Source organism: Mastacembelus armatus, chromosome 5 (assembly GCF_900324485.2).
Source record: "Mastacembelus armatus chromosome 5, fMasArm1.2, whole genome shotgun sequence".
Lineage (NCBI taxonomy): Eukaryota > Metazoa > Chordata > Actinopteri > Synbranchiformes > Mastacembelidae > Mastacembelus > Mastacembelus armatus.
This window is the reverse complement of record NC_046637.1, coordinates 21,395,398-21,412,502: the sequence shown is the minus strand read 5'-3', so window position 1 is coordinate 21,412,502 and position 17,105 is coordinate 21,395,398. Positions and strand designations below refer to the sequence as shown.

At 40.7% G+C, this 17,105-nt stretch overlaps 1 protein-coding gene across 2 annotated transcripts in view; it reads right to left on the bottom strand.

Moving 5' to 3' along the window:
- cdh4 (cadherin 4, type 1, R-cadherin (retinal)) overlaps positions 1-17,105 on the bottom strand; it is a 56,721-nt gene that overhangs the window by 901 nt on the left and 38,715 nt on the right. Inside the window, exons 7-13 of one of the 2 annotated variants that reach the window (XM_026306967.1) lie at positions 12,241-12,426; positions 11,666-11,919; positions 7,513-7,664; positions 4,442-4,678; positions 3,468-3,701; positions 3,190-3,329; positions 80-244 (exon numbers count right to left, since the gene is read on the bottom strand). In XM_026306967.1, the coding sequence (XP_026162752.1) occupies positions 80-244; positions 3,190-3,329; positions 3,468-3,701; positions 4,442-4,678; positions 7,513-7,664; positions 11,666-11,919; positions 12,241-12,426 (1,368 nt within the window). The remainder of the gene's footprint in view (positions 1-79; positions 245-3,189; positions 3,330-3,467; positions 3,702-4,441; positions 4,679-7,512; positions 7,665-11,665; positions 11,920-12,240; positions 12,427-17,105) is intronic. The other variant, XM_026306968.1, reaches the window with a different exon arrangement.

Genomic DNA, 17,105 nt, shown 5'->3' with positions numbered 1-17,105 from the left:
CACATTAACAGTCTGGCATTAACTGCTGGACTTTTTAGTTTCTAAACAAAAACAGCCAGCACTTCATTCTCCTACTTACATCATTAATGAAATCTCCTATGTCTCCAGGATGGGGCAGAGTGGGTCTGACGGGGTACTGGGATTCAGCAATCACAGGCCTTTCATCCACCCTGCGCACGCCGGCTGGCTTATTGATGATGTGGTCCAGAGACTCAGGCTGCTGCAGCTGGCTTAAGTCATAGTCCTGGGCGGAGGCCAAGGAGGGAGAAAGAGGTCAGTTTGTTAATGAGGATTATCCTCATCCTCATTAACTGTTTCAAAACGGTGCTCTAACTGGAGGAGTCGAGCTCCCCTATGATCGGTTGTGACAGTGCTCAGATTTTACATAGGAATTTATTTCTCTGCTCAGGTTTCATTGTTCACCCTCACAGACGCACAGACCTTGATGTGTGCTGCTGCTGCTAAGTCTGTGAGGGCTCAGGACAGGCCAGCTTTGAAATCGGTGGTAAAGGGCCCTCTAAAGAACTGCTGGAGCTCACTTTTAAATCTGCACTGCAGACTTTAGCTCTCCCCCAAAACCATATGACACATTAAATCTATACACATAACGTTTTACATACTAATGCGATTGCATACTCTTTCAATAGTTACTGTACAAACAAATTAACACAGTTAACCACTCTATACCAACAGGATACCAAATTATCTGACAATAAAGTGACAATGTTGAAAGCAAATATGAAATGAAGAGAAAAATAAATTAGTTTGCAAGAGTATGTTTACATTTCGATAGCAGGTGGGTTGATAAAACATCACTAATAATATACGATAGAACATATGAGTTGCTGTGAGCTATAATTAAATCCATTTTATAAACTCATAACCCTACGTTTTATTGAACTACACTTATAAAGCACTTATAAAGCATGTGGCACTCCCATGCATCACCTGCACCCTCATCACGCAGGTGATGTCTGGTTAGGCAACGTGCTTCCCTCTCACTTGCTTTCTAAAAAACACACGCAGATGCACTCAATCCGCTGATATTTATAGGCTAATTACTCTGACAGCTCAATATGCTTGCTGTTCAATTTATAATCATCGCTGATATCTGTTAGTCTAAACTTAATGGCACATAAAAAATAAACTGTGCCATTAAAGCAAATCTGTTGTTTTTCATTTTAAAGTGTTCAGTTATATGTTGTGAACATATAGAGAGGGTTGTTAAGTTATCTTAATAGCTCTCCTGTAGCTAATAAAAGAATGTCCTATACTAAATTTTCACACAGGTGCTTAAAAGTTAAAACATGCCTATATACACCATAGCCATCTGGTACTACATTTTATAAAGTAGATTCCTGACGTGTATGGTTGGCGCAAAAAATATAATCCTACAATCTGAATTAATCAATGATATTGGAGCTGATAATCACTGAATGTCTTCATTTATGTTAAAAACATACAGGAGCAGGTGTAGTGCAGTAGGTGTGTAACATAAATATCTTATTGTAGGGTAGAAAACTGATTGCACCCGAAAAACAGTTTTCTAATGTGGAAAACATGTTTTTCCACTAATGTGGAAAACATTTTCCACATTAGTCACTGGAAAACACTCTACAATTCAGCTGTGCTAAGCATGACTTGTTTTGTCTGTAGATAATTTTGAAATTATGACACATGAACAAATTTCTTTCAGTTTTTCTTCCTTTCATTCACTTTGAAAATCATTTTAAAAACATGAAAGAGCTAGAGGTTCACCATTCAAAAATGAAAAAAAAAAAAAAGCCACATCACCAGTGTTCATTCAATGCAGGTTAGGACTGTTTCATACAAACACCACATTAATGGGAAATTGAACTGGTCAGGCAATGTTAATGCTGTCTTTAAAAAGGTACCGCACAGGTTATTTTTCCTCAGGAATTCCTTCGAGGTCAGCAGGAAGCTTTAAAATATTTGCTTCTGTAATTGGTTTGAGTCCTGACTCAGTAGAAAAGGTTCTGGAGGATAGACATGAGGAGTGTTTAAAGTCCGCACCGAGGACGCACCTGACAGCTTCCAACGCAGAAGAGGGATTTCATATCAAATGCTCCTATGAGTGATGGAACCACCTTTTCTCAACTGGAATCACTTTACCAAAGTATATACTGAATATACCGCCTTCCTCCCTTTGTTCTGCCTTTTGACTCTGGCCATGCAAGTGAGATTTATCCAATCATCCATCCATCCATCATGTATATCGCTTCTTCCTGACAAGAGATGTGGGGATTGGAGCCGACTCAAGATGGGTACAACCACTGGCAGCACTTTGCTGCAAACAGGCAATTTAGAACCACCAATTTACCTCATATTACTTATTTTCATAATTTTGTTCTGCTGGTTAGGTCTCCTCACTTTGCTCACTGGTGATTTTTTTTTTCATTACAGAGCATAAACCTCACTACACACATGGTAATTCAACAGCCAAAGAACGGGAAGGAAATAAAACTGCTCTGCATCAAACCCTTGAAGCCTCTGCTTCATCAATCAGTGGGTCTCTTAAATTTACTTTAGCATACCCACCAGGTTTAAAATCTAATAAGGGGAATTCAAATATGTCAGTGTAAAGGTTTTACTAGTTTAAAAAGTGTTTCTACTGACTGTTATGGAGCAAGAATGCTCCACAGAACCATTTGTAAGCTCCTGGGTTCACAGTTGTGAAACCTTTCCATGATATGTGAGACTTGTTTTTTGATGAATGGGTTGTAGACCTCATTTTTAAGATCTTGTTTTAATAGTGGTTTATTTTGAAAGTTTTTTTTTTTTTTTTTTCATTGACTGCTTCATTGGAGCTGAGCAGCATCCCTTAGTTAATAGGTTTTATAGGTGAAATCAAAACTATTTGTTCATCATTCAATCAGTTCAATCATTTACTGGTTCTACCTTCATCACTGTGAGGAGTTTTATATTCTTTTGTTTGGGATAGATGGTTGGATAAAACATGTACTTTGCTCTGTGGCAAAATCTGCTGAGTGTTTTTACTATACTCACTTTCACAGAATATCAATCCATTAATGAAGAAAATAAATGACATAGTAATCTAAACAACCATTATTTGAAGAAATAGGCCATACTGATCAAGATTCCACTAGTGATTATTGGCTTTTTAATGACTGTGGTTGATTTTAGGTACAGTGTATTTGCAAGCGATACCTGGTCCTCCTCTCCTCCTCCTTCCTCATCATACTTGAGGATGTTGTCTCTGACATCATCCTCAGGGTCGATCAGCAGGGGTTTCGCCTGCCGCTCCTTCTCTCTGCGCTTCATCCACACTACAAACAGCAGAACCATGCCTGATAGAAACCACAGCAAAAACATCAGGAAATGTATGGTTTATAAGCTGTTGTCATGGATAAGACGTTCATGATGAACAATACATACAAATGCAATGATCCAACCATGTGTAGTTTTGATCGGCGCACAGTACTCACTGAGCAGTATAATGATACAGATGAGTATAGCAATGATGGCCCCGGTGCCGAGGCCAGCAGCTGCTACAGCCCCTGTGGCGCTGCAGTCCCCATTGTCGTCACAGGGACAGACTTTGACTCTGATCACAGAGCGGTTGGACAGAGGTGGGTTCCCAGAGTCGGACACGATGATGGGGATCTCGTACACACCCATCTCCAAGTAAGGAATCCTTAACCTGAGCTGAGCGTAGTCACCTGGAGTGTGGGAGTGAGGTAGTGTTGATGAGGGAGAGAAAGGCAGGAAGCATCAATAGATGGACAAAAATCAGGAGGAGGGAAAAAGAAAGAGGAGAAGAAGAAGAAGAAAATAAGATTACATTACATTTTGTTTACTGCAGGATGTCATCATGTGCATAAGTACGAGTGGCTGACATGCTAAATGAAAGCTGCCACCAAACAAACTGTCAGCAATCATTCTGACATGTATGTATGTGAAGAAGCATTAAAGATTAAAAAAGAAACGACTGTATAGCCTTCAGCATCTATCACTCAGTCAAGCTCAGACAAGATCCTCGGTGGAAGACGAATCCAGGTATGGGATCAGATTTGTCCTCAAGACAGCTGCTGTGATACATCCATCTGGGTGGATTTGGTGACAGATCGGTTGCTCGGGGGACAGAGAGATGAATGGATCTCATTTGTCACAAACGATAGATTGTACGTCAACATTGGATGGCACCCGTGTGTCTCACTGTGCGTTTTGTGAGACATTTTGTTAAACTTGGACATCTCTTACAGCTTACAGCAATCTCCTGTCCCCCGACTGATGTATCCAGCTATTCTGCAGAGGGGTATGCATCCCATCTGTTAGGTTTATGGTTTAATTGAGATGGAAATGCAGAGTGGTCATATATCATTCCTCCATACCTCCTCAATTTCACATTGCAATGGTATATTTCCTAACTGTATAGTTCATAATGTACACGTTTAATTACCACTCAGTCTGGAAATGGTCCAGTTGCGGCGAACACTGGCAGGAAAAGAAGGCAGCTCGAAGACAAAGGGCCCTACGTTGGGGTCGGCATCAGCATCTGAGGCTGTGATGTTGATCCGGGAGTTGGGGCGTGCACGCTCGCACACTTGAGCCTCCCGGGGTATCAACACTGGCGCGTTGTCATTCACGTCAATCAGGTAGATCTGCAGGGTTCCTGTCCCGCTGGCTTGAGGCGAGCCTGAGGGGAGGCGAGACGCAAAAAGAGGAGGCAAAGAGATCAAAGGAGGAGATGGTGATACAATAACAGAGAAAGTAGTAAACTGCAGCGAGGCAGAGGAGTACGGCAGAATGACTGAGGATGGAGCAAGGAACAGGAAAAGGCACTTGACAGACAGTATAATAGGAAAGCTACAGAAGACGGCAAAACAATCGTTCCATTTCAGTTACGTTCTTCCAACTGATTCATGTATAGAGCCGAGAAAATGAGGTGCGCAAGCAGAGAAACAATTGGGAAGAAAAAGATTTTGTTTTCTGAGTGGCTGAAAGTGGAGGGACAATACTCTACACATTCGTAGCAGAGCACACAAACAAAACAGCCAGAACAAATGTGTGAACACATAAATGTTTTAGTCCTTGTGTTTAGATCTGGCTTTAGAAAAAAAAGGCTGAAGCAAGACTCATATTGGAGGGGACAACCACTCACAACAAGATTGCTGTTATCTGCACTCTGCAAGGCCCAGTGGGAAATGACTCAAACACTAACCCTTAGCTACATCCAGCAGCACAAGCTCATCATAACCTATTCAGGGTTTCATATGACTGCCAGACCAGAACAGAACCAAATCATGTTGGGAGACACATTTTGATGTTTTATGCATTTTTAAAAGCAGAAGCTCTAATGCGCTTTGGTTACAGCACCAATAGTGACTGAACTTCTCTCCAACTGACTGACAAACGTTGTTGTTCTGCCACTGTTTCTGCTGATGCTGTAACAACACGGCACTGGGAATAAGCATTTCATTGTTTTTTAAGTGCACGGGTGTCTTTTAAAGCAGCACAATGTTGAAGTTGTTTTGCTTGTCTGTCTCAAGTTGGTACAAGATGAAGGCAGTGAAAACATTTGTAATGAGGTTTGAACTCTAGCGTGAGGTTAAATATTTAACTCCTGTGCTGAAAATACATTTAAAGGCCCCACAAAACACATTTTCTCACTCAGCTTGCCACTGTCAGGAACGCTGTCCTACTTATATACAAATGGTTTAAAAAAACATATGGTAGATTTAAATGCATATAAGACTCCAGGTTGATTTAAACAAAACTAGTTTTTTTAAAAAAATTAACCGTGATAAATTACGCAAATTCAAATGAGTGGATGTGAGTTTCCAACTACCAGAGGTTAAAAAGTAAATTTACTCAGGTAACGTGCAAATCTGAGGTAGCTGTGCTGTACTTTTGCATTCTAATATTTTTATTCCGTTAAAGTGAAGACAGAAATACTTTGGTGTACTTATTATTCGTCTTACCCTTAGAGTGACTGGTTACTTTGAGACTGAGAAAGCAATAGGGTTGGGTCATATGTTTGAAATCAGTTGCGTATTATTTGAGAGGACTATTTCTTTGTTTATATTTCACAGGAAATGTGGTCTATGCTAATCAAATAAGAAGAATAAAATAGGAATTTTTAAACTTCTGTTCATTGTAACAAACCATTGTCGACTTCAGCAGCTAATTTTATGATTTATGATGATATTTTATGATTAAGATTTGCTCAGAGTCATTAGGTCCATCTTGTAGAACAATAATAAAAATATGCCTGTATTGTCACAATAACAGTGCACTGAAACATGATAAATTATCACCAAGTCCTAAAGATGAAGAAAGTATGTGTGCTGCTCCGTTGAACAAACAGACTGCAGTGATGTATTGTGGCCTTGATATTTAGTTGACAACCCCCAGCACACAAACTGTCAACATGCTGAACTAAATTACTGAGGCAGTGCAGCACAGAGAGAATTTACCCCAGTAGCTCATCAGTGTTTCAACTTTTTTCCCTCTATCAGACAGTAACTTGGTGCATCAACTGCGTAAAGGTCTGCTGCCCCAGGCCCCAAGGCCCATCGACCGTCTTGTCGGTTATGATTGGCTGGGTGTTTTGTTGCTTCTTATGCTTCGCTTGAGTAGAATAAGTAAAGAGAATTTCAATCAAAGTGGAATATATCCCCTTGTTGACACTGGGCTCCAGAATCAATAGGCAGTCAACACTTTGAGCTTAAGTTGATGTGCTTCAGGGCAACCAATCCCTTATTTCTCACTGGAGTTAAAAACACGTAGGTCCCTCCTACTTAAACACAGAGGAAGTACCTCTATTTGTAGTGCTTTGCCTCTTTATCTGTGTAGATTGTTACATCAGCTGAGGCTGATCCTCAACAACTTCACTGACAGACATTATTCCTTTTCTATCAGACAGGATGATGAATGTTCGTGCATATTTCTGCACATCATACTGTAGATGATAGTATACTGTCCATGAACAAACTGTCTCAGTTATCAACACTATATGCTATCTGGTTACAAAGTAAGGAGTAAGTGTAGACCTCCATTCATTTTGTGTAGCTTTGGTCCAGAAAGAGATCTTGTTATAATGAATATAGTGGTGCTAACTTATGTCATCTGTCAGACCTATATAAACTGACATTAGCTCTCATCCAATTCAGAGAAAGGGAGACACTTTTATTATGTTTCACAACGTGATGTTAGTTTTAGATTATCAGTACGTAAGTAGTGAGAAATCTGCCAGAGAAATGTGTTACTTGATTTTAATGTGACACATTATGACAGCCGCTACATTTATCCTCTGCCTGTGCTACAGTAGTTTCATTCTGATGATGAACGATAATGAAAAACAGTAGGAAACGGCTTAAGTCGTGATGCTCGATGTGCTGTTAGCAACATTAAACTACAGCTGAAGCATTGTGTTCATGCATGACTATGGCAAGGTGAACGTTTACATGCACCTGCCTGTGACCTACGGTTTATCAGCTCATCACAACACACACAGCCATCCTGACTTACCAGACTTACCATTGTCGAATGCCAGGAATGTGGCCTCGTACACGTTGTTTTTGACGTACACTGACTCTCGGTCCAGCAGGGCCATAGTGGTGATTTGACCGTTGGTCCTGTTGATCTTCAGCCAGTTAGCCGGGTCTGACAGCTTAGAGTACCTGTACACGCAAATCCACGTGAACAAAGAAACAGATCGAGACACATAGCTCATTAAAAACCCACAGGAAAATATATATAAAAAATATATTCTACAAATTAACATTTGCAGCTGTTACTTGAGTTCCAGCAGCCCTGAATCTTCGGTTTGTTGATTAAGAGTACCCGTTATCAGTTTGAATGTTCATTACCATAACAAGCACTACCAGCCGAGCACCTTTAAAATATTACAGTGACATACAGAGTGGGACATATGTTCACAGAGCTTATCACAGCAGCAGCTCATTAGCATGAAGACCGATGAAAACCTGAACCCATATGCAGAACAGCCAAGCAGCTCTCTTAACAACTTCACTGCTCTTTGTACCCACACAGTCTCAACAGCAACTCTCATTACTGTCAGGTCAATATATCAGCGGAGTGGAAAGTGACAACTGCAATTAAAGTCTATAAATCCTATTAACAGCTATGATGAGGCTTAACAACTGAGTGGAGGAAAGTCTACTCTCTCAGTTCTGACCAGAAATGGTTAATTGTGCACAGTCTCACCAGTAGGTGGATGGTCAGCATGTCACTGATGACAGGAGATGTGGGTGAGAAAGACAGTCAAATGCAGCGAGAAAGTGACGGAAATCAGAGGTGTGTTTCTAAATGTAAGCATGGTAAGATGTAGGAAAGTGTGATAAGTAAGAAAAGGGGGTTTAATTAAAGCAGTGCGTTGGAGGCTGACACTAGTAGCCAAAGCTTCACTGGCATGGAAAAAAACACTAATTCCACCTCCAGCTAAAGCCACACACTTCTGGATGGTTACTCACTTAGCAAACAGACAGAGAGAGGGACATGCTGCTTAACAGGAGCACCCTGTATCATATTTCTTTTAAAAATAAAATAAATAGATAAACAAAAAGTAATTTCTTGTGAAAGAGCTTGTCATGCAGTGTTAGTCAGGGTCTAATGTTGCCCTGCAGGTTAGATTTTGGTGTTGCGTGATATTTCTGGCACTCTCACCTCCTTCCTGTGCCAACAACATGTCACCTCCTGCTCTCTTCATTTGCAACTGGAGAAAAGTGTCTTACTATACTTTTGAGGACTGAAATAATCCTTAAATAACCAGATCGGTGCACTGAGCACGTGCACCCCTCCCCTCCCTTCCTCGCCTCCCCCCTCACATGTATAGTCCACCATTGAATATCACTAACCCTCTCTCTCTTCTCTCTCTCTGTACCCTCTGCAGGTGTCCCTGGTCCTGGAGCTGTATATCGCTGATGTGCAGTTACTGGCCCCACCAACCTGCAGTGTCTATTTGTTGTTTATTGTTGCTGTTCTTTTCTCTCTCCTCTATCTACTCACCCCAACCGGTCGAGGCAGATGGCCGCCCAAACGCCTCTCCACTGTCACCAAGTGCTTGCTCATAAGGGATTTGTTGGGTTTTTTGTTTTTGTAAAGGGTCACCATTTAAGTATTTTTAGAGATACCATACTGAACTTTACTAAGATCAGGAGAAAAATGTGATGGAAATGTTTTTATAAATTTCAATTGCAATTTCAATTATTTTAACATTTACAGTAGTGGGCACCCTGTCTCTAGTTAGTGTCGCAAAATTTACAAAAGCGTGATACTGAATTTATAGGACCCCTTAAATCCTAAACTCAAGCCTTGATCTAACATTGTCTACACAAAGGGCTTAGTGTGAGCAGCATGTTAGCAGAGCAGCAGTCGCTCTGCTGCTTCATCTGTGTACACAAGACGCACAGTATTGAGCTGAAGGTCAGCCCTTATTTTGGCTGTGGTCAGAGCCACACAACACACAATGCCTTTACTGACAGGAATAAAAATGAAAGAAAACAGAATTGAAAAACATGTGTTAGGTTGCAATTATGCCCATATTGTGTGAGTCATCCGTAAGTCATTACACGGTATGTGTAGACAGATGGATTGATTAAAATACTGTGTCAAACTGTTTCTCTGTAGACATACCCCGAAGCCTTCAGAAATGAGGGCCAATCAACATCAAGTAAATGGCCTTGCTCTGCAGGCTTAATATTATAATACTAACAGGAACTCACACTCACATACATGAGAACACATTCATTTCCTCCCGCTGCCACTTAAATCGCATTTAATGTTAAAATATTAGCTGGCAAACAAGCTTGGCTGCACATCATCATCTTTTTCCTCCAGAGTGAGAATGAAAAGCAAGAAATTCAGAAACATGAAGAACACAAGCTGGCTCCTCTCCAATCTACTGGTCACGCACAGGCCTTTCACTCATCCACTGCATGTGCCTGATTGTTTGTTCACACAGTTTGTGAGCCTGTGTTTGTGCATTTCTGTGTTTTTTCGGTGTATATTGTGAGGGGATTCAAGCGAGGTCACCTAAAGGGAATACAGCAGCAGCAGCAGAAGAGATGAGACTGTCTGAGCATGAGATGAGCGTCTGCTGGAAAGCTGCTTTGGAGACATAAAGACAGCAGCTCTGAACTCCCATCAATAACAGACACATAGACTGACAAAGAAGAAAGTGACAGGGTCAGTAGGAGTGAGAGGGATGAGAGAAAAGAGACTAAAAGAGTAGTAACTTTTCTTGAAGGGCAGAAGCGCTCGGCCTGCTCCCTTTGCACGACACATATTTTTAGGTAAGGAAACCTGAGATGTGGGTATTGCTTGCTCCTATATATGTGCATTATATTTCTGAGTGCATCTCCTACTACATCGCTTACTATTAATTCAGTAACATTTCCACTAAGTTCCTCAGTGGAAGAGGCCGTCTCACTGACATTAAAAAAAATCAATGTCTCTTGTTGGCTCTGACTATGGAGTGGAACTGTGCCGCTGGACCTTAACGGACATGTGGGAGTTTCTGTCACAAAGGGTCGATGCTGGGATGGCACGATGCCGGCTGTGTGTCATCCCAGTTAGGAAGGATGGATGGAGGGATCAATAAGGAGGAAGAGGAGAAGACGGATAGCTCTAAGGAGGGTAGACACACAGTGTCCAACTCGTTACAGGATGACCTCTTCACACCAGTCTCCTGGCAACGGGGATGTAACTAGATCTCGGGATGTGGGCGGGGGGTCAGTTGAGAATGTCACAGGAGAGGTATAAAACTCTGAAGAAACTGTTCAGCGTTGATTAAACTGGTGACACACAGATTCAGAGGAAGATACAAACACAGGGAGGACAAAATACTGAAAACACATCAGTTCTTAATTTTTAGGCTTAAGAATAGTTTTGTCCTCCCTTGGACAACTGAAATATAATTTCTTAACTGTATCTAAATCATTGTAATTTAAAGAATTCACACTAAGAAGAAAACACCAAGTACAAAGGATCTCATCATTTTCGTTTAAATGTAAATATATGTTTATGTGTCATTTATAATAGAAATTAATAACTTGTATAATTTATACAATGGCAAATTAAAACATCTGACCTGTATAAACGTAATGCACAATTATATTGTATTAAGGTGAAAAAAAGAATTTGCCATATTAGCATTTTAAAGCTGCTATAATATCTTTATATTAAAAAAGGATTAAATGAATTCACATAATGTGAATGGCTTCACCCACTGTATGTATCCAGATAAGTAGCGGATGATGAATGGATGGAGGTGATGTGAACCCAGGTCACTCTTAGTGACGTTATTTGTTGGTAACTCTGTGGATCTGCTCTATGGTGCATTTTAGCATTGTTTGGCTTGTTTGGGCTCTGACTTTACAGTACCAAATGACAGCCAGAACAGGATAGTCTTGATTTGGTGGAGGTAAAATGGGCCATATCTCAGCTTGTTGTCACAACCCCCAGGTGTCCAAAAATCAATTAATACAGTATTAAAGACAATTTTGATAATTTCTCAGATTTTGGTGCTACAGGTTAAGATCCTGATATGCTGATCACGATGCCTACAGCGTATTGTGTCACTTTGTATATATGTTTGAGTATAGATGTATTGCCTTTGAAAATAAGTGAACATAACATATTGTGTTGTTCTTTATAGTACCTGACAATCTGGTGGATGAAGTGGTCGGGGTCCTGAGCAGCGAACACAGTAAGAGTGGTCCCTGCCGGCACACCCTCCTCAAAACGGATCATCTTGGGGTTGACAGGGAAGACAGGTGGCTCGTTGACATCCTGAACAGAGATGGTGACTCCCGCTGTGGACTGAAGAGATGACTGAATGCCGCTGGCCAGGTGGGCCTGGTTGGACACCACAACGGTCAGCATGAAGGCACGGTTCATCTCAAAATCTACCGGCTTGGAGGTAATGGAAGAGGTGGGAAAGAGAGCAATACAGAAGACAAAACAATGAGCGATGGGAGGAAAATTAGAGAAGCTGATTGCAAGATTAGTTCCAACTGTGTTCCAATTTGAGAAATGACATATAATTCAGTGAAAACAATGTGAGACCAAAGTACTCAGTCATCAACATCTGGCACTTCAGAGCAGGTGGAAACAGACAAGATGCAGCGTTGAATAATAATGGAAAGCAACCGTAAACTCTGATTGTTGAAAGGGCTGTTATCAGACTTCAGGATGTGTGCAGAGAGGGGCCAAATGTATAACTTTATTTTTTACCTTGACAACTGTCAGCATGCCCTCATTGGTGATGGGGTTGGTACGGATGGTGAAGTGGCCAGAGGGGTCTCCGCTGACGATGCGGTACACTGCGTTCCAATTGGGGCTGTGGGGCTGATCTCGGTCCACCACTGTCAGGTTAGTCACCACCACATTCACCTTGTTCTCTGGCACCTCCCCAGAAAACTACAGCGTGGGAGGGAGAGGAGAAAACAAATGAGAGAGGAGTAAAGGGGAGGTGACAGCAGGGGAGGATGGGAAGAGATAACGTTATGCTGATGTTCCAGTATTTGGCTAATGCATGTTAATAAGTTGATTTATTGAGATTCAAAGCATCATCAATCTTTTACCAATTTCCATAATTGTTATGAAAACAAACTGCTTTTAGGGTCATACCAATAATGCTCATTACATTAAAATGTAAATTAAAAGTGGTAGCAAAACAAATGGAGGAGAATTTAGAAAGATAGAAGCAGAAGAAAAGGACAGAAGAAGACATATTTATTTAAACATGAATAATAAAGAATCTTATCTTTGATTATATTAATGGAGTCTCGTATACCACATCATGTCTGCTCATATGAAACCCTTTATTTGAACTAATAGATTTGTTCAATTAACTGTTTACCCATTTAATTTAGATTCTGTGCATTCACAAAATCTAGGTTTTAATAAGCAATTAGATAAGTATTGTAATTAAGACAGCAGTAGGAATAATCTTTGGCTAATGATCTTCATTATATTGCAATCTGAAACAACTCCCCTCTGAATTAACTCTGGAGGAAACTTGGTGACAGCTGCAGAGCCCGAAGAAAATGCACAGTGCAATAGGATGCTTGTCCCGCTCTACAGGGATTTATCTGGGTGGAGAGGGACGGGTGCTCAAAGGTAGACAAACATACACACGTTAAAAGCTCTCATTGTCAGACAATAATATGTATTTCCTCTTGTGACACGTTAACTTGTTTATGGTGCGCCTGCCAGCTGCTGCTCACTTTAATGGCTTCATCATCGTGGGAGTGAAGCTATGTCCAAACTACCCGATTCCTCTCATCCTCCTTTTTTCACTCCCTCCCGGTTTGCCCCCTCTTTGCCTATTCCCTGCTGCATAACCAGGCCGATGAGCATGAAACAAATTAAATATGCACTCTCAGTTTCTGGTGTGTGGGCTCCTCCATTTCATTTTCACCCTAAGCATTAGCACAAACAACACCACAAACCCTTCAAGCTTGTTTGGCTGCACAGTCAGTCTGCCAAATGGAATATGCTCTCTCAGACGCATACACAATGGTGCTGACTATAGGGGAGGGCACTTGGCCACTCTCTCTAAAATGCAATGTGGACCGATTGATAAGCCACTAGAGATGCACACTCAGAGTTTCTGGAGGATTTTGTAGTAACAAAGAACGGGGGAAAAAGTGGCAGTGCAAATCAAATTCCATTGTAGCTAATTGTCAAATAGGGCCATAGTCTACTTTGCCACTGGATATAAAATTTAAATAAGCCAAAAATAAAAAGAACCATAAACTTTAATTTGACTTGTAATGTCACAAAAAGTGTTGTATGGATTACAGATCCTGGCTTTATTGGGCTTTATATGTGCACTTTATGTGCTCTGCCTATTTAAACATTCAACAATGAAATTTTATTAGAGGAAAATCTTAGCAACATTAGATAAAGAGAAATCTTCTGTTTTTCAAGCTATGACTCCTAAAAGCTAGACCGCACAGCAGTCACTGTGTCCACAACTTACTGTTAGGGGACAAACATAAAGAGGTTTCAATTACAAATCATTATGCTAATTTAAATGGTTTCATTTAGTTCTGTTTAAAGTCACTGACTACACAGTTTACTTTTTTAATATAAGCTACCACTCATATGCAGCCCACACTGTTCACTGCTGATTCTGACTGGCTTTAGTTCACTGGTTTGTCCAGCCTATCATGCACCTCTTTATATAATGAAGGCCTCAGCAGCACAATTATCATGGTAATTGTTTCTGTGGCTTTCATGGTCTTAAAATTCTTTTAAAAAGGAAGTATCCTACTGTGTGTCACAGCTGAACTGACAACAATGTGGACTGAATTGTGCATCACAGTGTGTTTTAATGCTTAATAATTCAGGTTTTCGTTTGTAACAGGAAAAATGTAGTTCCTGTTGTCATAAAGGCCTGGGCAGACAAAAATACATGTACAGGGGCAAAGATTGTAGCATTTCAGGTTAACAGTTGTTGTTCCTGGGGAGAAAATTACATTTATAATGTCATCAATCAAAGTACAAGCGTTATCATTGATACTTTTCTCTTTTATAAACCCATGGCATGTCAATAGATCACAATTCTATCAAGGGCACCACTAAGCAAAACCCAGATAATGCAGAGTCACTTATGCACGGTCACATCTATTTATTACTCATGTTTCAAACCGTCTAGTCAAGACTGGCCTGCAAATATTTATGCTACATCCCAGTCAGGGGAAATTAGTGAGGTTACAGTGCTTTACAGAGCCCAAATCGTTTAAAAAAAATAATACATGCATCAAGGTGCACTGCAGAGCAAGAAAATCTACTGCCTTCATACTGAAAATTGACTGAGTAAATGAATATGGTCTATTGTAGATGGTGGGGCTACAGCCTAACAAGACTAAACAAGCTATACCTTTCATTCATGGGGTGTTGAAAACAACACCAAATTATAATGACAGCATTAGGTAGAATAAATGTCCCAAAACAGACGCCTAATGACATCAGACTGACATCGGTCCACTTAAAAAGGCTGTTATGTCTTCACTATAGTGTCATAAAAACGTAGCTGCTGGCAACAGGCTTCTACCCTCACACCCATTTCTCATTTTATACAGACACATCAAACTCACAGTTTTTTTTTAAAACACAAATCAAAGTTGTTGAGTGGGTAAAGTAGTGAATGTCGATAATCTCTTGCACTTTCAGCTATTTACAAGCTGCAGCGCTACAGGTAAATCATAAATGGCACTCTATTCAGATATGTCAGCCTGCGCGCCTGGGAGTTCAAGCTTTCTTCTAAGCACGATCCTGCTCCTCATCATTCTTCCATGAGCAATGAACCACTGGGTATGACTATTTGATTAGATAGATTGTGGCAAGTATCTTTGTCTTTTTTTTTTGTCACATAATTTTCAACATAACACTAACATAGCATCTTCCAGCCCATGTGGTGAAATGAATAAAACACTTGTTTTTTGTTTTTATTTATGTTTTTTTTTTTTACAAATTAGACAATATATCAACTTGGTTTACACCCCCACAAGCAGTTCACTTAATTAGTGTGCTTATGTTTTATGTCTAGTGTAGAGAGCAATAAATTTTTGTTGCATCTGTCAAACACAAATAATTACTGAACTACTGAACATGTAGTTGCATGTGTGGGAAGCAAAAACAAAAAGCAGAGATTGACAAAGCAGTGAAAACAGCATCTGGTGTAGAACAATTTCCTTTCCCTGGATGTTCATTTGACAGTGTGTGATTGTTTGTGTCTAAGTGAAGGACATGGACCAAAAACAGATTTTTTTCTTATTACCACCTACGAGACAGTAACCAAAGTTTGGTCAACTGCTCCTTTTCTCACTAGCACAGGCAGAACTCCAGTCATTTTGTTGTAGAGAAAAAAATGAAGCACCAAAGAGACGACCAACATTTATCATAGGTTGTGCGAGCACATATATATGTGTAAGCACAATGTAAATGTGTTTTGGGATTTCTTTTAAAGTAAGGCACGTTGGTTTCTTGCAGGCGGTGGACCCTGGACTAGAGCTCCTCCTCAGTGAAGCGTTGTGACAGAGCCAGCACCACAGACGGGAAAAGAGCAGCTCTGAGCAGAGCAGCAGCCTTGTTCAGTGAGCTCTACCTCCAACAGCTGGGGAGCTCTTATCAGAGCATGCGGCTGGAACTGTACTGGCATGCATGCTGATGATGGCCCCACCAAGGAGATGCGGATTACAGTGTGTGACGCTGACACACTGCTTGCTCTACCTCTGAGCTTGGCTGCAGACAGCATCTGTCTTTCTCTGGAATCTGAGAAATCTAACTGCTCACATAAAGAGAAGCTAAAATCCTGGAGGTTTGTCAGGCAGCGGTCAGTGCTTGAGAATGGAGAGTACAAGTTATAAGTGGATAAAGATAATGCATGCAAACATGCACAGCATAAACAATCAGCATAAAATATCTTTTGGCATTCAGTTGCTTATTCTTCATCAGTAACACTCACCCTCAAGACAAACTACTCCCTAGCCACCCATTCACACACTGCTATCGAAAAGTGGGCCAGCTGTAGTATGGCTTCCTGTCAGAACAATGTGGCGGTATCAAGGACTAGGGCCAGATGCCTGTAGACAAACCCTGGCCACCTGAGGCCCTGAGGAGTACCCCTCCCATCATCAAAACTGATCTCTGTCAAGCTTTCAGTCTTGATCTTTGTCTTCCACTGTGTTGTTGTGTTAGATATCTACAGAATCTTTCTACCTGTCTATCTATGTATCCGTCTATCTGTCTGTCTGTGTCTGTCTGTCTGTCTGTCTGTCTGTCTGTCTATCTATCTATCTATCTATCTATCTATCTATCTATCTTTCTATCTATACATCCATCTACAGTACACACACACACACACACACACACACACACATATTTAAATATATGTGGTGGTACATAGTGGCATTGTATGCACTGTGACATAACGTCCAATTGGTGCTCAGTTGGATTTAGGACAGGGGCATGTGAGGGCCAATAAATGGCATCAATGCCTTCATCATCCAGGAAAACTGACACTGAAAATCCACACTCTGGCCACATGAGGCCAATGAGGTTACATAGAGAAATAAAATATATGTGGG